This window comes from Leopardus geoffroyi, chromosome A1, assembly GCF_018350155.1.
Source record: "Leopardus geoffroyi isolate Oge1 chromosome A1, O.geoffroyi_Oge1_pat1.0, whole genome shotgun sequence".
Classification (NCBI taxonomy): domain Eukaryota; kingdom Metazoa; phylum Chordata; class Mammalia; order Carnivora; family Felidae; genus Leopardus; species Leopardus geoffroyi.
In genome coordinates this window covers 207620290-207644401 of record NC_059326.1, presented here as the reverse complement: position 1 = coordinate 207644401, position 24112 = coordinate 207620290, and the positions used below count along the sequence as shown (strand labels likewise).

The following is a 24112-nucleotide window of genomic DNA, read 5'->3' as shown; positions in this document are numbered from 1 at the left end:
CAACAGCCCTGGTCAAATATTACAAAATGGGGAAGAGAGTCCCTCTCCATCCATAGTTCCCCAAACCCCTCCCAAGACAGAGAGTCTGTTTGGAGCTTATGGAGGTGCCAAGAAGCAGAAAATCAAAGAGAATTCCCAGCAGGACAGCAAGGACTATTGTCAGAGTTTCTGAAGACTGTACCATGGAGGCAGAAAAGAACTGGAGGCTGTGGGCAAAGAACAGCAGCGCCAGTCCTCAGCCAAGTGGCCTTCCCCAGTGTCTTGCTTCCGAGTGGCTCAGTGGCTCACATGAGCTGAAGACACATTTATGAATGAGCCCCAGCACATCCTGGGTATCTGATAACACCCCATATCTTCCCTTATCTCTGTGTTCTCCTCAACTTCAGGTTTCTGGCACTTGTCTTCTAACTCTACTAAGACACTCAGTGGGCCAAAATATGGACAAGGAACAGCTAAGGCTGAAGTATTCAGAGACTGCTCAGAATATATGCCTGTCTCATACACACTGTATGTCCAGAACAGAGCTGGGCTGAGAACCTAAGACTTTCATTCTATGACTTAATCTTGCATTGGACTTAACTTCTGTCCCTCTCAGGGGAAGGATAGGATACGATATCCTAACCAAGAAGCATATCAACTTAATAGGAGATAGGGCTTTGATCTAGTAAACTGATCACCAGTTTTTCCAATGCAGATCACAGATAAGACTCTCCCAACTCCACCCCGTTTCTCCAATGAAGCTGGTCTGAGCTCCAGAATCCCTTACAGTTGTCTTCTGTAATCCATTGCCACTTGGCTCAGGTAAGTGCAATATTGATCATGGATTTCTTCTCACATGCCAACTCCAGGAGCCAAACTTCAGTTACAAGTCAAGAGTACCAAATGAGGGCGGGGTGTACAGAAGTAAAAGTGGGAGAAAGTCTCCCCAGGATGCTCAGCTCTTATGTCCCTGGCACCTCAATGGATCTGAAGTACCTTCCTCCTTTGCCTTATAATCTTATGAGTGAAAGCAACAGCAAATCTAACTCGATCTTTGGCACCTACCTAGACCTGCAAGGGGTCCCACTGGGGTAGAAGCATTTGTTTTGAAGAGATCCAGAGGGTTGGTCTGTAGGGTTGCAGATTGTCCTGTAGGTGATGTCTGGCCGGGAGGTTCGGAGACAGGAGGGGTAAAGATGTCTGATGCAAGCAAGTCTTTTGCTGGAGACTGATAGGGCGAGAGGGAGATACGAGAGTTACTCAGTAACAGTTGAAAGGCAGCTTTATTCCGTCTCTTATTCTGTTACCTCAAATTTGGGAACCACACAAACAAAAGCTTTTCCTCTTACTGATAAACTACAAAAAGCCAACCCTTCCCCCCCTCCTTCTCCCCTCCCGCCCCCCCCCCCCCCCCGAAAAAGACAGGTCCCTGCAATGGACAGAATATTGGGTCTTGGTAACTGATGTAAAGAGGACTGCCAAGGTGAAATCTATTTTACTCATCTACACATTTATATCTGTCTGGTCTCCTTGTCAGCTAAAAGCTTAAAGCTGGGAAGGAAAGGACAACTATAAATAAATAAGTAACCTACATTTTTTTGATTATTCCACTGGATTTAAATAAGTCTGCATAAAGATGATACTGCAGTCCAACTATGAGGCCAGCCTGCACATTCTAGTGAGATTTTTAAAAAGATCCTTACAGAAACCACATTTTAAATTGCTTTTGAATGAAGTGATCATAGTAAATATATAAATCTCTCTTAAAACAATGGATTATTCAGTCAGCATTGAATAGAGGAGGCAAACTCCAGAATTTTCCACCACCACCTTGGATATTAATGCAACATGAGGGGTGGGGGGGGGGGTGTTAGTGTGGGGAAGGTACACAAGGAATCACAAGAACCGTTGCCCTCCCCTTCCAGAACGTGATGATCAAACTTACCAGAGGTACAGAAGCATAGCAGCATTAAAAATGGAAAAACTCGTGTTTAGTTAATAATAAGTGACAAGACATGCAAACAGCAAGCAGGGCGTGAAAACACTGGTGAGCGAGCTCAGAAAGGGTGGCGACTGGAGGAAGGTATTCCTGGAGAAAGATGTGCCTTATCCCACCGTCTATTTTACAGCCACACAGGAAACTACAACAGCAGCAGGAAAGAGAGATTGCATCACACCACCCTTTGGTACCGAACATGCATTCTGCCAATGGATATGTGGAGAAGACAATTCACCTTAGCAGTCCTTCTGCCTCGTCCTGGTTTGGTACTTTGTGGAGGTGGGATAATGGCTATGGAGTCATGTGGTGAGGACTGGACAGAGCTTTCCAAGTCCTGCTTTACGCCATTCGGTACGGACAGTCCTTTGGGAGGGCTTCCCACAAAAGGGTTCGGGGAGGATTTGACATGGAAGCCGTTCTGTTCTCTTTCAGATACCCCATTTTGAGTTCTCACTGCTGGCTGTGTTTGCGTACTTGAAAAGGGCCACGGGCCTGCCTGAGCTTCCTGTTTGCCAGTCCGGTTAGAGATTTGGTCAAACTGCTGACCAAAGTAATCAACATCCCCATTCAGGGGCCCGTTACTCAGTGGAGGAGACAAACTACTCAAATTCTCTTTCTTCTGATCTGAAGATTTGAGAGAATCGAACGAAGAGGGTGTCGATTGGTCTGGCTGTGCAAAAGGATCGTCACGGAAAGGATCAGGATTAGGGGTGGGGAAGAAGTTGAGATTGGCAGAAAAGGCATTTTCAGGCAAGAAAGCTGCCTGAGGCTTTGGTCGAGGAAGAGAGCAGGAGGTAATGCCATTTGTTAAGAATGGATTTTCTCTTAAAGAATTCTGATTGGTGTCGATTTCAGAGTTTAGATCCACTAACAGGATATCTTTGCTTTCCTATCACATTTGGGAAGAAAAAAAAAAAAAAAGAGAAAAGAAAGTGTTAGTCCATGTCGTGACTTCAAATGAGAAAGCTACCTAAGATGATCAGGACTATCAAAATTCCCATTAAAGTTTTGTCTTGACAGACAGATTGACCATTTTCTCCTCCCATCACCTCCCTGAGTGCATTCTTTACTAGTGGTGAAAAGGTCCTCCCTGGCCCTCCCTGCCCCTTGACTTTTTATTTAGGTCTCAATTTTGCTGGCCCTTCGTTAAGTGAAATTATATTGTTGTTTGCTCTAGTCATGTGTCTCTTACCCTTACAGACTGGCTGAGTTCATGATCAGCATTGTTCCAATTCCTGCCTTTGCAAGTCTTAAAGGGAACCGATTGCAAGTCACTCTAAGCAATTATCTGAGTACATTGAGCTTGAAAGTAAGACGAGACCTCTGACACCTAACTCTGCTTCCCCACCTGATGCACGGTCCCATCCCGTCCCATGTGTCTACCCCTAGAGTGATGTAACAGTGTCTCTCTAAATGACCAAATTCATTGCCTAATATTTTATAGTTTCGGTTGTAATAAAATTTAAGGTCAAATATATTTCCCTATAATTGGTCTTTCCTCTAGGGGGCAAAAACAGATTTTCCCATCACATCACACGGTATGGCAGGTATGCCTCGTTAAATATGTAAGGATCCTTTTGAAGGTGCTAGTCAAGCTGGATCTCTCATTCTCATCATCTAATCTCTGGACACATTCTTTTGTCTGTGTCCTTCTAGAAAGAAGAAAGTGTTACTCAACTACTGATATATAACAACATATCACATCAACCTCTCGCATTTGTGCATTTTTTTTATAATACAGCCTAGAGTTGCCCAGGTTGTGACAGTAATCTCATCTATTTGGTGAATAAATTCAACTAATCTTTAATTTATGTACAATCTAATCTTTACTTCATGTATAGGATGGAGATTTGGGCTTAGAGTTAATCTGAAAAACATACCAAATACCTAACTCTACAAATTATATTCCCTCTCTATCATTTTTCTGGTATATTAGTTACTCGTGTTCCCAATTGTTAGATAAGACATGCTTTTTAACATAAAATCAGCGAGTTTGAAAAATCTGACATGCCTTTATTCAGGTCAGTGACATAACTAATTAAGGTTCACCCTGGGATAGGACTGTCAAACTGACACACCTTCCTCTGACCAACTTTGATCCATTAACTACTCATCTATGCTAGCTGCGGAAGAATATAAACAATAAACAATGCCTAGCTGAGATGGAAGTTAGAGGTCCAGCATCACCCCGATGCTGGATATTTTTGATCACTGGGACAAAAACAACTTAAAGGGAATATGAAATTCTCAAATTAGTAAATAAAAATAGGCCTCCTTGGCTTTAAAAGAACATATTTTTAGAAAGTCTAGGTCCTCAATCAGGCCTAATTGGTAATCTATTTTTTGGCTTCCTTTACTGTTAGGTATAAAAACACTATTTTTCAAAGCCAGTTTTTCTCCATAACCATAAGAATTTGTCAGAAGAAAGAGCTTGTAATTAAAAAAAAAATTTTTTAATCAAAGAAATGGATTCGAAGATCTCTTAATGTAGGGATCTGTAGCAATCAAGAGAGGACAAAACATATTGCAGAAGTTTGTGATTTCAATATTTATTCATTTATGATGAGCCACCTCTGGGTTAGAACAGTTGGGTGTTCACAGCTGGTAGGGTTCTCCTTTTCAAATACTTCTGAAGAAGTTCTTAGGACACCAAACAGGAGCCACAATGTTAGACTTCTGAATAGTCACCCTATAAGTAAAATGTATAAGGCTCTCCTCAGGTTGGGTTTGTTGTTAACCCAGGATTAAGAGTCTAGTTCATAGGCCACAGTGGAATGATGTAAGACTCCTCATCCACCTCCTAGGTCAGAATCTCATTAGTTCTTTGTTGCATTGTCAACATTGCAACCACTGGGTCATCGTCTGAGCACCTGAGAAACAAGCACTGGTAACATGAACGTGAAATGCAATCAATCCCTGCTCTTATGGGGCTTCAGTAAGAGGAGAACTCAGGAAATCAAAAAGGTCTCTGTACAAAGGCAATGTCTTCTATACTGAGTTCCACAGCCTAGCTTTCTCCAAGTAGCTAATCTCTCCCAACCATTCCAGTCTGCCTAATCCTGGACTTCTCTGCCCAAAGCTTTCAGTGGCTTCTTTCTATCCCCTATGTTAAAATAACTTCATTAGCTAGCCTTTCAAAATGACCTACAATGGGACCCAGTTTACTTTTAGCTTAACTACTCTCTATTTTCCTACACACTTCAAAGATCCAATTCAAGTTCAGATTCTTTACAAAGCCTTTTTTCATTGATCTTTCTATTTCATCATCACCTGTGCCCACCCATGGCATCTTATGTATGCAAGACACTGTGCTTTGTGCCCTGATTCCATCCCTGTACCAGACTTAACCTCCTTCGGGGTGGGTCCTACCTTATGCTCTTCTCATAATAACTGTTTTGAATGGTTATTTTTAAAGTTTGAGAGCATGTCATTTTGTTTTTTCTTCTCTTTCTTTTAAGTGGCAGTATGGAAGAATATCGTTCAGTTAATTGCCAATAAAAATATGTTCTAAGGGATGCCACTTAGTTTGCAACATGAGTCTCATTTGCAATGCATAAAGCTATCCTGTATAAAATGTTGGGGGTGGAGCAAATGGGTCAGGGAACCACTAATAAAGTCCAGGTAATTTAGATTTCTTCTCTTCATCTCTTCCAGAGAAACTGTTGTAAGATTATGAACATTTTGAAACATTCTGGTTTTATCAAATAGAGATAAATCTATTTTGTGACCTAGGAATAGAGTCAATATGTAATACCATGTTGGCAAAATCCAATCGGCACATAATTAGTTCTGTTAGCATTCTCTTTCTTAATCAGATATCGTCTGCTTTCATGATATTTATCACTTTAATTTATTGTTAGTTTATCTAAATCTTCCATGTTATTTCTTTAAACCAAAAACTCTTTGAAGGCATTAAGTCTAATATAAACAAAACTCAGGATTAATCGTGTTGTTTTTCATTTCCTTTTTCAGAACTTTCTAGAAGTCTACTGAAGCAGATTAAATAGTCATTGCTTCCTTGCCTATCCCACTGGAATTCTACTTCATAGCCTGAGTGCTTAGATCTGTGTCAATGTACTTGTTTGAATGTCCGTTACACTTGGAAAGTAGATCATTCAGATATCAATTTACTTTGGGAAGGGGCTACAATAGAGGAGGGGGCGAAGTTGTGTAGGAATCAAAAGGACCGCAGAGCTATGATGGACATTTCAGGATCATCTAATCTTGTATTTCAAAAAGTTTGTGAAGAATAAAGTCTCCACAGACAAGTGAATTAGAACTCACTGCTGAAAAGAACATTAAACAGGATTCTTCTCTATTGGAGGCTTTGTACGTCTTCATTAAAATGCTGGTTTGCACTGTGAATGTCACAGGGTTGGGGACAGAAGAGAGACTATGCAGCCCTGGCTGCTTTCATCTCAGTGGGCCTGGCCATTTTATGTGAAAGTTCGGGGCTAGCATTCCAGGAGAAATTCTGGCGAGTGAGACTTACCCAGTCCTTGATCTGCTGCTGCTTTAATTCCTATGACCTTTTTGGTCATGTAGACTTGCTTGGTAATTCCCTGATGTAACAGACTCCTAGACAGACATTCTTCTCATTATTCTAGACTGATGTTCTTTTTGTCTGGTTACTGCCTTATCATCTTTTACATTCAAGTCCAGAACCTCATTTACTCTGAGGCATTATATGAACCTCTAAACTAGATAAATACCCTCTGATTAACATCAACTAATAGGCTTTGTGATTAGTTTTAATGTTGGGCTCCCCACTTGACAGTAAACTCCATGATCTCATTGACATTGTACATCTCACTCATTTCTGTGCCCTGCAAATCTCAGGTACTCAAGAAACTGTCAAAACAAAATAATAGTTGTAAGAAGTAATCCAAAATTACATGGGTAGTTTAACTTGAGGACTGTTTTGGAAGATGTGAGGTTTGTGTTTAGGCCTTGAATCTGGACCTCTTTCTTGGGCAAGTGAGTTTTTCCTGCATCACTCTTTCCTTATCTCTAAAGGAAAATAGTGCTCCATTCTCACATAGTTGTCACGGACAGGGCGATATTAAGAAGATTTGATACACTATAGCGTCCTGCACAGAATGAACAACGTTTTTAAACAAAAACAGGCCTTGGTTAAACGTAACTGAACATCTTATTTGTTTTAAGTCTTACTTCACACCAAGCTTATGCCGCTAAATCACAATAGAAAGAATAGAAAAATATTGAAGAAGCCAAGTGGCTTTATAATTAATCATCTAGCAAATACTTCCTTCAGGTAGACTTTTGCCAAGAATTACTTTTCAGCTCTTCTTCTGATCCTAAATAATACCAGAAAGGATTTCATTGCCTATCTTATTGCTCAAATCTAATCTCCAAGCAAAATTAATATATCTGAGATAGTGTTGATATGTTCCCATGGTAACTTAAGATGCAAATTGGTTCTAGGAGCCATTTATACATTATGCAGAAAAATCAGCAGTCATCTTCCAAGTTTCGAGATGCTCGAGATTTCTGGTTAATTGCCAATTTGAGTTACAGATGCCATTTCCATTACATTGCAAATTTAAAAACAGACACTTACTGTTGGACTATTTAGGTCAGGAGGTGTAGACATGTCCCCAAACAAATCCATCTGGTCAACACCCTTGAAAAAGTATTTGGATTAGATTCAGATGTGTCTACTAAAAAATAGTACTTTGTATATTGTTGTAATTGTTTCCTAAACTAAGACTCAGGAAAACCATTGTCACAATTTTATTTTTATTTAACTAATACAGATTTGATATTAGGCTATTTAGGTCTGGAAGTGTAGACATGTTCCCAAACAAATCCATCTGATCCACACTCTTAAAAAAGTCTTTGGATTAGATTCAAATGTGTCTACTAAAAAGATTACTTTGTATCTTGACATAAATGTTATACTAATGTTTAGGGAAATAGTTGTCATAATAGGACGTCCATACGTATTCAATGCAGATTTGGCATAAGCAACATCTATAGGAAGTAAACCTATGTTCAGGCAAATAAGAATCATAAAAAATAACATACATACCAATTTTAGTTTGTTAGCTTGGTCATCAAGGGTCAGTAGGGCCTCACTCCCGTTCTGAAAAGATGGCAAATGTTTAAGGGTGACTTTTCTTATAGAATTTAATTTCTTAGTGTATTGGTTTGCTAAGCAGTTATGATTTTGGCACTGGTCATTCAACTGTACATCTTCTATGGCTAGAGGAATCATGAATACATGGTCATAAGCTGGTGGGGGAGCATGCTTGGACAGGTAGCAAACAAGGACTTATACACATCACATGTGCAATTCATAAGACATAAAGACGCTGTTTTACCTCTACTGCCTTGTTGGCTTCTTCCATCTAAAAAGAAAGACACAAATTCAGTGATCTTAGTAATTACAGTTAAAGGGAGTTAAATTAGTGTATATATATCTATGGTTATACACACACACACACACACACACACACACACACACACACGTATGGGTTCACTGGCACAAGGCAAGAGAGAGTCTTGCATATTATTTCTGCCCTACATTTCCCGGCCTGCCCTTTTCATATCAATACTAGATTTGAATACAGTTTCTGAACTTAAATTTGGTCGACCTGTATAGTCCTTAGAACCAACGTGAAGCTTGTGGGGACAGATAACAAAAGTCAGGAACAGAAAATCAGGTATCTAACTATAACATCCATCAATTGCTGTATTGGAAAAATAGACAATACATTTCTATACTTTCTATACTTTGAAGAGCCACAAAGAAGTCAACTCTGCAGACATGCCATATATTTATTTACATAATGTTCAAACATGGTCCTGAATTTAGTCTTAAGTGTAACAGAGCCAATATTGGGTAATACTTGCCTTTTTCTTTTCTTCTTCCTTTTTCTTTACATTATAGATAACTTGAAAGAGGTCTTTAAGATCAACAACTAATGGCTCAGCCTAAAGCAAGAAAAAGCATCTTTATGAGTATTTTAATCTTACTATTTTCTTCTCTTTGTCCCCATTAGTTCTGATTAGTACTGTTTCTTCCTTTCTCTTAAAGTTCCTTACTACCCTCCCCCGGTTTAGAGGGAATCACTACTACCTCAATCCCCACTGCCAGATACATACAGGCCGGCAGAGTTAATAACTATTTAAACAAAACAAGAAGGATCATGATAGTTTTCCAACTGCTTCAGGATTTTTGGGAATCATTCACTATTGTTCTAAAATCAATCTTCACCTTAGGAGAAAGTCCATTCTAACAATCCTTGTCCATACACAATATGGGTCTCAATGACATTTAAAAATGATTCCTGGGGCACCTGGGTGGCTCAGTCGGTTCAACAACAGTCTCTTGATTTCAGCTCAGGTCATGATCTCACAGTTTGTGGGTTTGAGCCCCACGTTAGGCTCTGCACTGGCAGCATGGAACCTGCTTGGGATTCTCTGTCTCTGTCTCTGTCTCTCTCTATCTCTGCCTCTCTCTGTCTCTCTCTTTCAGAATAAATAAATAAGCATGAAAAATGATTCCTAAGACCAATAAAAATAGTCATCTTCCGAGTCACTGTTTAGTCCTCCTACATCTAACTGTCTCTAGCAAGCTCTCTAGTTGAGTGACAGACACTCTATGATGAACTGAGGACAAGTCTCCCTCCAGGTGTATCTCAAGGCTTGGAGCTTACCTGTTGTCCTGTTTTTATGGCAAAAAACTGATGCTGGCCTTCTCCTCCACACACATAACCAAATGCCCGGTTGTCTGTCACATCACGGGCAATGAAAGAAATTTTATTTACTGGGTGTTCATGCTCTATTACCTGAAAAATAAACATGAAAAATGTTTTATTGCTCAAACTAGAATCTATTTATATGGCAGCACGATGAAGCATCAGATATTTGGGCGTATATAAAAAAGCCAAAACACTTGAAGAAAGAAATTTTTGCCTCCGGTTGAAGGTTAGAGCTACATTTATTCTTGTTAGTAAGGGCTCCAAAAGGAACAAAGAGGAGAAAACAGAAGTGGGAAAAACACTTCCTAGAATATTGATACTTGATTGTCTCCATCCCAAAGATATGATGCCACATAGCAAGAAAGGATTGAGGACTGTATTAGGAGACCAAGAATTTCTAAAGCAAAGATGGCACATTTCATTGCTAAACCATCTATGTGGGTCGACTTTCCCAACTCAAAGTCAAACTTAGGTGAACAGCATAACTAAGTTCGTTATGGGATCTTTCGACAATGGCTCTGAGTGGCCAGAAAATCATCTGAAGTATTGTTAGAACAATCATCCCCAGAACATTCTGCAAGTTGCCAAATGCTCGTATCAGGTTTTTCCCATGTCCACCTCACTATCCACGAGTTGCCTGGGGCAGGGGGTTACTGGTTTAGTGGTGCCTTCCCATCTATTCCCTCCACTCCCCTTTTTCTTGATCCTTTCAAGCACACAGCAGGGCTCAACCCTTCAGGGATATCTGTAGGTGGTCATAAGATACCTTAGTTTTTGTCTAGATGCCTAAGGCCACTGGAGAGTATACATTGGATATCTTAGAAGGTTTGGGGAACAAGGGAATGCTTGAGGGAAACCTGCCACCATTCTCTGATGGGCTTGGAAAGATAACACTTGAGAGATGAGGGACAAGAGAAACAGCAGTGCACAAGGATGAGCAGGGTAAGTGAGCGGCTGCCAGGGTTCCAGGGCTCTGTATTTGACCAGTGGATTTTGCATGATAGATAACAGACATCTCTACGAAGGGATGGTTGATAATTGGAGGTCTCCCAATAGTACCTTAATACAACAGAGTACCTTGATTTACAGAAACGCAAATGAGCTACAAATAACATTTTAAGTAAATACATCTCATGATGTTATGTTGAGCAGAGAAAAAAGTCCCAGGGAACCTGTAGTATGACAGTTTTTTGATACGGTGGCAGAAAAACAAACAAAATAAGTAATACCTTTCATATGCAGTCAAACAACAGCAACCACAAGTAAATGAACAAGTTTATACCTACAGGATGAGAGATTATAACTGCAGGTGAGGAAGAAGGGAAAAGAGAGAAGAAAGAAAAGGTAGATGTGTTACGGATAATATTCTAGCTTCGGGTTAGCCAGTAAGTTTGCAGGTAATCAATACATTAAAATGAGACCCAGGCATAGACCTATGACAGCTTCACAAACCAGAAGTAGGGTTAATCTAGTTCTGTGTACTTGAGGTCTAAAAAATGCCGAAGTGATATTTATAGCATATCTGTGTTTATGCTATATCTGTGTTCATGGAGGCTCACATCCATTACAGAGAATAAATTTCAAAATAAAGTGTCTTGACTCCTCACTTCCTACCCTATTTTCTGCCTGTTTTCTCTAGAAAAAGTAACATGTATTATTATTTTTTTTCCCCCACAGAATTTTGAAAAGGGAAACAGAGAACTGAGAGTTAAGTCACATCGTTTGTGAGACTAAGGTGGTCAGAAAGGTGTCAGTGAAAGCGGATTCTTACCCCAGTTTTCTCATCAATTATTTTTATCCCAGAAAGGGAAATGTTGACCCAGATCCTTTGTTTGTGTTGTCCCTGAGACCGACCAGCTGCCGCCATTCCCTGATGAGAGTGGGAAAACAAGAAAAATCTAGTTAAAACTACCCTATGATGCTTTGGATACTAAATCATTTAAAAGATAGTTTTATTTTCAGCCTGGTTTGCCATCTATGAAAGGATTAGGTACCTTTCAGAATAGATGCAGAATGAAATAGAAGACACTGAGCCAGGACATCGTGAGTTAGCTGCGTGAACTTGGATAAGTCCTTCTAATTCTCTCGGCTTCAGAATAGTCATGGGTAAACACAAGACTGAATTAGACCTTCAAAGATGTTCCTTCTAGGTCTTGTCTTACTTAACAATTATTATTTATTAGGTTCACATAGTGACAGTACTAGAATTTAAAAATTAAAGAAACCAAAAGGCTAATACTGAAGAGCCATAGTTTCCAAATAGAGACCTGAATTTTATTTATTTTTAGAATATTTAAAATTTTTTTAAATCTTTATTTATTTTTAAGAGAGAGAGAGGCAGAGTGTGAGCAGGGGAGGGGCAGCGAGAGAGGGAGACACAGAATCTGAAGCAGGCTCCGGGCTCTGAGCTGTCAGCACAGAGCCCGATGTGGGGCTCAAACTCACGGACCACGAAATCATGACCTGAGCCGAAGTCGGACGCTTAAGTGACTGAGCCACCCAGGTGCCCCTAGAGACCTGAATTTTATCCGAATACTTCCAGGACCTAAAACTTGATTTGCCCAAAGGAAAAGGGATCTAGAGTCCCACAATACTTGATTAAGCCAGGTCTTTAGAACAGCAGACAAAATATGTGAACAAAGTCATGTTTCCTCATAAAATGAGGTACCACAGGATCAATTATGTGATTAGAAATGTTCTTCTTTCAAATAATTGAGATATAGGTAAACACAAAATTCTGATATAATTCCCTCTGTTGGATATTTGCGTAAGATGGAGACAAAGCATGCTTTCCCCTTTTACCTTTAGTTTCATCATAGAATCTTGGCTCATTTTATCCCCTCTTGCATCGGGCACATCATCAATGCCAATCAGCTTGGCCTTATATTTTACACCATCACCTTTGAATCTGGCCAAAAGATACTCATCTGTCTTTTCAGAGCCTGAGGAGGGGGTGGGGGGGGGGGAAAGGATAAAATTTATCTAGGATAAAATTTATAAATGTCTTTAAATATCATCCCCAGGGTATGACCAAGTGTGTTCCAGAATCTCCAAATCTGAGTAGTATAAATACTGGTCATATTACAGTTGATCAACTATGCAATGTTCTATCTTTATTCTTACTTCCTTTGAGTAAAAGCACGTTCTGTGATACTGTATATGGTGTTGGGGTGGAGAAAAAATAAACTCTTAAATGTACAAAATGGACTGAATTATGGGAAATTTATGGAAATATATGGGGTGGGATTTGGGGATATCCTTCATCATAATTAAAAAAAAATCTTTAAAAGGAAGTAAGGAGGATAATGCCTTTTTTTTAAATAAAGAAAAATACGCCATTTCTCTATTTGTTAACATTTTGAACTGTCAATAAAGCAGAAGAAAATTGTGGGTAAATTCCTTTGAAAATTATTAAGATTATTATCTCATCTTTATAACTTCTTTTGCTTTTCTTGAAAAGACTGTTCAGTCTCATTCCCATAGCTAACGTATACTAGCAAAAGGCAAACAAACCAGGGCACATTCTCAAACTACGAATGATTAAGGATTCTGGCACTTTCTGGTGGTACTTCAGGTCAAGAGAACAGGGTCTAATAAAATAAAGATCTTGGTTTTTGAAAAACAGCTACTTCAGTAAAGCAAAGTGGTGAACAGGTTCCTGAAAGATAATCAAAGAATAATTGATAGTTGTGTTTATCAACCAAACAAGCTGCTATGAACGTTCCCCAGCAAGATCCAAGTTGGTGCAATCACCCCATCCAGACACAGGTCTTATTCTAAGTGGAGCAAACTAATCTCTGCCAAAGTCCAACCTTCCTGCTGAGGAGAACCTGACATGAGGCGGAGGTTGAAGTGAGGCAAGGGCCAGCTCTTGATTCATTTACCCCGAGCCTCACATTTCTTCAGAGGTAGCCAACCCGCGCTCCCCTCAGCGGCCTCAAGAGAATTGCTCCATACCTTTCTTTTTTTCCTTCTTCGACGGTGCTTTTGGTGCAGCCTGTTGGTCAGGCTGACCATTAGTTGTGCTCGTTTCTACTTCGTTAGACATGGCAAGAAGGCAGACAGCCAACTCCAGCACCAGCAGAAGGCTAGTGACACCAGGCGATCCCCGCAGTCTCAAACGAACATAACCTGCTACAGATACCTGTAGGCAGAGTTTAGAGGCATAATGAGATCGTAAGACAGCAAATCCAGACTTTGTGCTAAAAGGCTTATAACCAGTGATTTAGGAGTGTATTTCTTCAGACTCATTTTGTTCTTTCCGAATAAACAAACAGACTGAATTCTGAAGAGGAGCGAGTAGGACTGTTTCCTTTGTAGTTTCCAAAATGGAAAGAGGGTGTTTACTAGATTTTTTTTTTTTTAATGCTTTTATTTTTTTTTGAGACAGAGAGAGACAGAGCATGAGCAGGGGAGGGGCAGAGAGAGGGGGAGACACAGAATCTGAAGCAGGGTCCAGGCTCTGAACGGGCAGCACAGAGCCCGATGTGGGGCCCGAACTCATGGACCGCGAGATCGTGACCTGAGCTGAAGTCGGACGCTTAACCGACTGAGCCACCCAGGCGCCCCTTAGATTTTTTTTTAAAGCAATCTAGTAACATTTAATGATTACCTACCTAAGTAGTTTGCATTGGAATTTTGGCATAAAAATCTAGTATTAAAGGTAGGGATCAAAATGTGTCACACATACAGAAATAGGGTTTCAGAGCAAAACAGAAATATTTTGGCATTTGAAATTGGACAGTTGATGAATCCTGGTTCTTCAAAAACCCATTTAGTTGCAAAGGCAGTGTCAGGAATAGCGTTATAAACTTTACCTTATTCCCATTGATAAATATAGATTTTTTATGTGTTAGGATTCTGGAGATGGCTTCCAGGGCTATCTAACCGCTATACTTTAAAAGACAAGCATTTTTGACATTAACACTTAAACATATCAGGGGATGAATGAATTTATGGGATGTCTATTGTGCAATTCATTGAGCGTAAATACTTTCATGCTACTATTTAGCCTTATTATCCGCAAGGAAGTTGTGGTATGTGCTCTTATAAAACTTCTCTATGTATCATGGTAGGTAAAACAGAAAAACTCAGAGTCACTGTAAACACACGGAAGTAAACTAATGTTTCTAAAAGTTTTTTCACGTCCCAGGAGTCAAAGTTCCTACACAGCTTCTGAGAGAGCTAGAGAAAGTTTAACCTTCTACATGGACTGAAGACCAGAGGCGCAGCCGAGCCATTCATAGTTTTGTCATCCTGTTAAGACCACCCATGGACTGTGATGCCTGGGTGGCTCAGTTGGTTGAGCATCCAACTTCGACTCAGGTCATGATCTCGGGATTTGTGAGTTTTAGCCCCGGAGCCTTCTTCAGATCCTCTGTCCCCCTCCCTCTCTGCCCCTTCCCTGTTTGTACGCTCTTTCTCAAAAACAAATAAAAGAAAAAAAAATTAAAAAAAAAAAAAAAAAAGACCATTCGCTGACTGGTACATTCCTCCCACCCGAAAAAAGCTTAATTCTGTTGTTAAAGCATCCATTTATTTGAGCTTTTTAAATTCAAGGACCAAGTCCACCCAAAGAAATACATGCTACTTTATAGATAACTAAAGGATAAAATTTTTGAGGCTTCATCAGCCTAAATTGCACTTTGCTTACTTCATAAATGTCAACATGTTTTCCCCAAGGTCAGTTCTTCATCTCTCCCTCCGTGAGTCTTTAAATGGTCTTTATAGTCTTAATAGTCTTTAAAAACATATATATACAGAAAGCTATGTATGACTAATGTTACCTGAATGATTTAAACTGGAGATTTCCTTGTTAATTTTGCTCAAAGGCACCTGACTGGTAAGCAGTCAGGGAGACAATCTCTTTACAGGTTAAAGTCTTACATAGCAGAGGACCCAAAGCCCTGTTTACTCAAGACTTAGTCGGGGGCCAGGTATTAGTAGGTTACTCACAGTAACCCTATGAGTATTTTGATAGGAAAAGCCAAGGCACGGGGTTTTTAAACTATACAGCTGCTGGGGCGCCTGGGTGGCTCAGTCGACTGGGCGTCTGACTTCGGCCTACGTCGTGATCCCGCTGGTCCCAAGTTCTAGCCCTACGTCAGGCTCTGTGATGACAGCTTGGAGCCTGGAGCCTGTTTCAGATTCTGGGTCTCCTTCTCTCTCTCTCTCTGCTCCTCCCCCACTCACACTCTGTCTCTCTCTCTCTCAAAAATAAATAAAAACATTAAAAAATAAAACAACTATAGACTGCTAAGAGGTAGAACCTGGGTCTAACCCAGGATGTCTGGCCCCAAGTTCCTCTCATGTTACACTAATGGATCTCCTCTGAGAAGCCTCCTACTAGCTACTGAGATGCGCTGTTACATACATGTAGTGACCCCTAAAAAGACATTTCCAAATTCTAACCCTCGAACCTTTGAGTTTGTCCTTATTCGGGGCAAAGGTATTTGCAGTTGTAAGTAAAGATCTTGAGTTGGGATCATCCTGGACTTAGGGAGGGCCCTAAACCCCATAACAGATGTCCTTATAAGAGAAAGGCAAAGGGATATTTGAAACAAAGAGACACACAAAAGAGAAGGTAATGTGAGTACGGAGGTAAAGAGTGGATTGACACATCTACAAAGCAGGAATGCCAAGGATTGCCAATGTCCACCAGAAGCCGGGAGAGAAACACGGAATGCATTCTCCCTCAGAGCTTCCAGAAGAAGCAAACCCTGCTGACATCTTGATTTGGGGCTTCAGGTCTCAGGACTGTAAGGAAATGGGTTTCCGTGGTTTGAAGCCACCTCATTTTTGGTATTTTGTTATGGCAGCCCTAGGAAATGAATACACCTCTATTTTGTGTGCCTTGACTGGTTTCAGTGGTTCCCAAGATTTGTCTCCTGGTGACACGATAAATCTCCTAGTCATATACACACTCTTCCAATTCCAGGAAACTGATAGTTATTTCCTTAACTTCAAAGAATTTATTCCAATTCAAGAGGATATTTGCCCATATTTACATCAGGAGGTGAGACTACACTCTGACGTAAGAAGATACAGGGACAGGCCCTTTCCTTTATAAGTTGCTCAGATCTTATCTTAGAAATAAGTAATACTTAATAATTTTATTAATTCATAATACTTACTTAATAATAAGTAAGTCCTCCAGTCATCATCTCGTGATCCTTTCATGATTAAACATTTCAACTTGATAGTCTCCTACCCTCTTCTTTTTCTTCCCTTTCTCTCAAAAGACTGTTCATCTCAACTCTACTCTCAGAAACTCAACTTCAGCTGCTGATGGGTCTCCTGACCAAATCCGATCACTTTGCTGTTCAGCCTTTGGGGGTATCTGATTGCATATATCAGATACCTCTACCTTTTTCTGAGCCTTTTCTCTCCCTACTTTTCGCTCCCATGACAACCTTGGTGCTCCAGTCCATGGCTAGTGTTTGGCTAGTCCATGGCTCCAGTCCATGGCTAGCACCATGGGCTGCTCCACCCCATGGCTATTGGGGTGATCTGGATTTGTTTTTTTTTTTAAGTAATGAAGTTCTAAATTTTAGAATAACATTGGAAGCTTTCCTGCTTGGTCTTGGGGTTCCCCTTGCATTTAGCACAAAGACTTAGATGCTTTTGTTTTGTTTTGTTTTGTTAGGACAAAGACTTAGATGCATTTAGGACAAAGACTTAGATGCTTAGATCCCTCTTAAATATTTTGCCCCTTCTTATCTTCAATCTCTTTTGTTTTCATTTTTGTATAGCAAGCCCATGTCTCATTTCTTTTAGAGTATTATTTGCTTTTGGATCCCTTACCTTTTCAAATATGCCAAACGCCCCTCTCCCCCACATCCAGCCCATCCCTTTACCTATTTGTCCCTGAAGACAGTAGGTAAGACCTCTTCCTGAAGCCTCCCCACTTTCCCTCCAGTTCAGCTTAAAATAATCTGGGTAAAAGAGTTCGTTGGCCATCTTTGGAGCCTAATATATTATTTTTCTGCAAGATTTTATTTCTGATAATAAAATATTTAGGTTATTAAATTTGGCAAATTTTATTCTAAAGTGAGAATATTTAAATTTTTAATGTTTATTTATTTTGGAGACAGAAAGAGAGAGTGAGCTGGGAAGGGCAGACAGAGGGAGACACAGCCTCTGAAACAAGCTCCAGGCTCTGAGCTGTCAGCACAGAGCCTGACGCGGGCCTTGAACTCAAAAGCTGCGAGATCATGACCTGAGCCGAAGTCGGACGCCCAACCGACTGAGCCACCCAGGCGCCCCTAAAATGAGAATGTTTTAAAGGAATTTGAGAAGTGCGACAAAACACTTTGAGGGGCTTGGGAGAGGGAATGGTGGTGTGCAGTTTAGTCACAAAGGTGATTGTGCCACAACCTCACAGCTCAAGAACGGGTCTCAAATCTAGTGTTGGCAGACTGGGCCAAAATGGAAGGGTTCTAAAAATTTTTTTATAATATTTATTTAATTTTGAGAGAGAGAGAGAGAGACAAGGGGTGAGCAGGGGAGGGGCAGAGAGAGGGAGACACAGAATCTGAAGCAAGCTCCAGGCTTTGAGCTGTCTGCACAGAGCCTGATGATGGGCTCGAACCCATAAACCGAGATCACGTCCTGAGCCAAAGTCAGATGCTTAACCGACTGAGCCACCCGGATATCCCTGGAAGGGTTCTAAAGTGAATGGTACTTCCCTGGTTTTACAGCAAAAACTTCTCTTTTCAGACATTTAAGTACAACTTCTCACAGCATTGGAATTGTTTTAAAGGCAGTTGGTATCTTTTAATTATATCCTTCTACTGTTTAGGAATGAGCAAGGGGCAAGTTAGAAAAACATAATAGGGAGGAAAAAATTTTTTAGCATAAATTCCCTGAAGAAAGGGTATATAATGTTACAATAACAATGCAAACATAGGTCTGCATTGCAGGCCACGCCATTTAAAATGTATCCATGTTTGGGGGCACCCGGGGGCTCAGTCGGTTAAGCATCTGACTTCCCCTCAGGTCATGATCTCGAGGTTTGTGGGTTTGAACCCCACGTGGGGCTCTGTGCTGACAGCTCCAGGAGCCTGGAGCCTGCTTCGGATTCTGTGTCTCCCTCCCTTTCTGCCCCTCCCCCATTCACACCCTGTCTCTCTCTTTCTCTCAAAAATAAACATAAAATTTTTTTTTAAATGTATCCATGTTTGGGTGCCTGGGTGGCTCCATAGGTTAAACATTGGACTCTTTATACCAGCTCAGGTCATGACTTCATGGTTTGTGAAATCGAGCCCGTGTCAGCACGGAGTCTTCTCAGGATTCTCTCTGTTCCTCTCTCTCTCTGCCTCTCCGCCACTCACGTGTGCTTGCTGTCTCTCTTTCTCAAAATAAATAAATAGACTTAAAAAAAATTAATAAAATGTATCCATGTTCCCTGAAATGATCGGCGAGTAGACTCTGCCCCAATGCCCCAAGATTCACAGATAAACTCCTTCATGAAGAAATGTGAGAGGTTTTTGAAAATATTTTCATAAAAGCATCCATCCAGTGTCACATATACCAGAGTGATAAGCATTTACCTTTCGCCCAAGGTCTAAAGAGCAAACCCCCCATTACAGTCTTTCTGAATGTCCAATCTACCATTCGACAAGCAGTAGATGGAAGAAGTCTTGCTTCTAGACTCAGGTCCCCCTGGAGAGAATAAGCAACTTAAACATTTTCAACTCAAATGCATAATAATCCTTCTAACGTTGTTACAGAATTGCCCATTGTTCTTATAAAACCTCCAGCAGGTTTTATAATGAATTGGTTTTGGAAAAGGATTGGGGCTGGAAAAGGGATCTGAGGGCCAAAAGGTGCCCTAGTATTTTCTTTGATTACTTTCCCAAGCTAGGGCATTGTTTAAAACAGAATTGTCTAGATTGCATTAATCTGTGTGTTCTGTTTTGAGCTCTAGCAAAGTAAAAGGTTTCCATAAAGGGGAACAAGCAGATACAGGACACCGAGAAAGCCCATAGTCTTCTGATTCATTGGGTTTAGTCCCAGAAAGTCTTCTGACCAAAAAGCACAAAACTAATCAGGAAACACACACAAGGGGTGTTATCATAAAGCAGGGATTAAAAATTAAAGCTCAAAAATATATACAAAAAGCCACATGAACAGCTCTCCATCTAAACCTAGCTGGTTCTCATTCTTAGGGAGGGGCTGCTTCCTTTATTAGGAGCTGGAGGAGAGGAATAAAGATACAGCTGGGAAGAGAGGAGGATCTAAAGCTATTATGTATTCTTCAGTCCTTGTTAAGGCCTAAAATACAACAGAAAGTCGTAAAAGTAACTTTGCTAGCTTCCATTTGAGCAAAGATACATAACTTGGATTCTGGACTTAACACAAACAAACCCCCCTGAGAGAATGCGAGAACTTCCCCTTTCCACGGCACAAGAATCACATGACTAGGAGAGATTTTTGGAGCTTGCAACATCTTTTTCAGTTTCTGAGAAGGCTCTGAGAAATGTATACCAGAAGACTGCCTGACTCATCTTACGGCAAGTATATCCCTTGCACAAGAAAAAATCTGCTAGTTTGTTTAGCCTTTCAAGTGATTCATGCAAGACGGCAAGTATTTAGAACCCTGGGATGCCGGGTACAGGGATACATTTGTGTAGGGAGGAGTCTGGCTGGTGCCTCCTTATTCTTGTTTACCCTTTCCATCAGCAGGGTTGCATGCGTATCAGCAATGACACTACTTAATGATTCCAGGGTTCGCACAAATATCCTGACACAAGTGTGTCCCCCCCCCCCCCCCACCGGGTGGCCTTATCCTAATTATATAGGACAGGGAGAAATTTGCTTGGGTCAGTCTCAAAACGCTGGTAAAAGGAGTAATTTAAGGACTTACTTAATGATGGCCCCATTCCACAAATGTTTGAGAATCTGTTTTTAGTGATAAGGAGGATGGGACAAACATTTAACCTACCAAGCACTTGAAACATTTAGCCTGACAGCTCTGTGAAATAAAATGTGTCTATTTTATGGGTAAGTTAATGGACTCATTAAAACAAAATCAATCCCTAATAAGTTGCTAGGCTCAAAATGAACCATGATCTATGTTCCCTTTTCTACTATAGATGCTGGTTGCTCTTATCTTTTTTTTTTTCTTTTAAACAAATCATACTGATTTTAATGTGTATTTCATAAGCTGCTTTTAAAGTCATAATCCCACTGACTTTCACATGCCAGTTAATTTTTCAGAAACAGTAACATAAAATAGACACAGGAAAGAGAGTTAAGAAGAGTCAAGAACAAAAAAAAACATAAACATCTTTGCTAGAGTGTCCATCCAGTACTTTGTACTTGTCAGAAAACATGCTCCTGTGTCCTTTGGAACTTTATGCCTGTCTCAGCTGAGGTACTGAATCAGCACATGTGAAATATTAACCTTTAAGGCAGATCTCGGGGTCCAAGAGGGCAGCAAGCTGCCTTCACCATTATTTTCAAAGTAGCCTTTTGAGAATAAGGTATGTTGCCAGAAACATACAGCAAAGTCAGGCTCTTTCTGATACTTGATGTAAAGCCTTTCTCCTTTAACTGCTTGGATTCCTATGCTTTCAGGAAGGCTTACACTGCTCTGCAAAGGCCCAGTATAATAGACGCTAAGGTTTTTGCAGCTTGTGTAATTGGGGAAATGAGAGTATGTTGATGCACAGTGAAAAGGAGTCCTTAGATTTTCTTGTAAGTGCTGACACTGCTGTAGAGGCCTCAGTAACCAAACACGAGGAAGTATACACGAGGTATGCATTTACCGAGACCATTTTTTCATTGCTTTTAACCGTTGGAAAGGACGCTGTAGGACTTAAGAATACTGAAACGAGAAGCTTTTCCCTCTCTTTGGAACCAAGTCAGGCCAAGAGTTCCCCATACAGTTAATTTTGGGCGGAGGTGTGATGGCATCGCTGCTTTCAGCTTGGGGGTTTTATATACACTTTCACCATTTCTAGCTCTGTGGCTTGAGGCAACTTATCTAATAATACTCACTTAGGTACGAGGGGAATACTGTTTGCAGAGTTGTTACGAGAAATCAGTAAGAACTTATGTAGAAACCTCAGTGCCTACCATATAGAAAGCACACTCAGCAAATGGTAGCCATGCTTAAATCAGAGCTACATCTTACATACTGTGTCCTGCAGAGTCTTCGGTTGTATCCAGCACTGCTTTCCCACACCAAGTGTTTAAACGATTTTGGAACAACTAGGATCGACAACTAAACAGCTAGCAAGGACACCCATAGGGGGATGCAGTACTTTCACTGGCAAGGCTTAGGTGAAAAGGTGAGAGAGTTTGTCAGTGGGAGGGCCACCCCCGTTCAACTCTGGCTTTTGAATCTACTCCATATCACCAGAGGTGCTGAGTCCAATCCAAGCCTACATCATTACCATTGGTAGTTTAGAAGGTCTACCTCACATCACCTGGGGAACGTTTACTGGGGACCTCTTAAAAAGACGTCCGTGCTGTTCCCAGACTGATTAAATCCAAATCTCTGGGGAAGGAGACACAGGCACCCATACATTTTAAAGGTTTCCAGATAATTCTAATGTACTGACAAGCTTGAGGTCCCGTCATCTACTTCCATGATCCTATGTCTCCTTAAAGAAATACCAGGTGGTTAGATTTTCAGCTGGAAGAAACCTAGGGAATAATTTGGTCATACCCTTTCATTATTAAAAATTAGGGAACTGAGGTCAAGAAAGAATGTATAACTTGTCTATTGTTAAGCAGCTGGTTGGGGTAGAGCTGGTACCCCAGCTTCTGGTAGGGTAGGATCAGAAGAAATCTAGATCCTAATATGAGGCTCTACTGTCCTATTCCTAGAGATTATACGTGTCAGGTTTTTTTTTTTTTAACTGTTTTTGAAGACTGTGCAAAGCCCATTACATACAGATTGAACCAAGAGTACCTTCCACTTAGATATATCAAACAAAGAACAGGAAGATAGCTTAGCAGAATAGTTTGAACATAAGTTTTCACATACATTTTCTGAACCAAAACCAAAAAAGGATTCTATGTGATCTAACCATACATTATCACTGGATTCTTTTTTTTTTTTTTTTTTTTTTTTACCTAGGTAGCTGGAGTCCTAATTGGTCAAACTGGCTTATTAATGTTGATTTGGCTGCTTAGAATAAAGTATTTGGCTAGGTTTGAGATGCAACTCACAGATCAAAGGATTCAGATTTATTTCAGTACATTGTCTACTATTCAGTGTGTGGCCTTTTCATGTTTTTCTTTTTTTTAAGCATGATAGGAAGTTTGACTTCTTAAGTTGGCAACTTTCAAGACTTTTGACTCATTATAACCTCTCCTAAGTTTTGTACCCACCACACCCTTTTTTGTTTTTAAAGTAAGTTTTTATTAGGAATATCTTCTACTAGAGCCTAAAAAATAGTCATTATAATAGTGTTTAGGAGAGTTTAAGCTTAAGACACAGCTTAATGCTATCCAGATGAGGGCCCATTCTCTAGACTGGGCAATGCAAACAGTTCACTAGGAATGTCTGAAATTGTTCACAGGCTGAACTGAAGTATTAAGTTTATGCTCAACTTTACAATCATATTACTCAGTTATTTCAGCATAATGGCTATTCAGTTTGAATGCTTAACGCTCTAGAGTTAGAAAAAGAAGAAAATGTAAATTCATAATCAAGATACTCTTGCCTTTGGAAAAGCTGGGCATAAGTTAGTATGTTTGCATGAACAAAGCACTGAGTCTAGAACTTCTCTTTACATTTGTTCAGACTCTAAGAAAGAATCTGGTGTTGAATATCCTTGCGGCCTTTTGACCATGTGGAATTCTTGTGCCCTGGGACAAATGAAGCTTGGAGATGGATTAATTGACATTAGAGTGCATACCCATCTCAACTTTAACATCCCAGCTGATCATTCCACACTAGTTCTTGAACATGACCTCCTCTAGCTTAGACCGAACAGAGAAGAGAAATGGGAATCCGATTTTATCCTTTAATTCACTTCTACAAAGGGACGAAGTGACATTGAAACTTTGGAGGTTTGAAGATCATATTTCTGTAATTAGTTTACATTGGTGGCATTGGATCATTTAGGGTATGCTCTGCCATGGTACCCCTGACACCAGTGACTATCTGGATGTGGCTCAACCAGCCATGGTACATGTGCTCTGTACATCTCGGGTGAGCTGGGCAGTGCAATGCAGCAGACACACCTTGACATGGAAAAGAGAATGGGGGGTTTCTAGTCTAGTGAACAGTGTACTTCAACCCAGATTTATCAGAGCTCTGCATATGGAGGTTACTAGGGCCTGATCCCCCTTTTTGTTTTCTTATCTTCTATTGTTCCATTTGTATTTATACCTCAAGAGCCATGTGGGGAAGAGAGACTGGCAAGGTGATGACTGCATCCTTGAGTCA

General features: G+C 40.4%; 1 protein-coding gene across 6 annotated transcripts in view; it reads right to left on the bottom strand.

The window, feature by feature from the left end:
- DAB2 (DAB adaptor protein 2) overlaps window positions 1–24112 on the bottom strand; it is a 70898-nt gene that overhangs the window by 8303 nt on the left and 38483 nt on the right. For 3 of the 6 annotated variants that reach the window (XM_045439684.1, XM_045439669.1, XM_045439677.1), the window contains exons 2-11: window positions 13663–13849; window positions 12508–12647; window positions 11477–11575; window positions 9661–9792; window positions 8855–8935; window positions 8323–8349; window positions 8031–8084; window positions 7560–7622; window positions 2214–2867; window positions 1045–1207 (exon numbers count right to left, since the gene is read on the bottom strand). In XM_045439684.1, the coding sequence (XP_045295640.1) occupies window positions 1045–1207; window positions 2214–2867; window positions 7560–7622; window positions 8031–8084; window positions 8323–8349; window positions 8855–8935; window positions 9661–9792; window positions 11477–11575; window positions 12508–12647; window positions 13663–13753 (1504 nt within the window). In that variant the 5' untranslated portion in view covers window positions 13754–13849. The remainder of the gene's footprint in view (window positions 1–1044; window positions 1208–2213; window positions 2868–7559; window positions 7623–8030; window positions 8085–8322; window positions 8350–8854; window positions 8936–9660; window positions 9793–11476; window positions 11576–12507; window positions 12648–13662; window positions 13850–24112) is intronic. The other 3 variants (XM_045439701.1, XM_045439691.1, XM_045439712.1) reach the window with 3 other exon arrangements.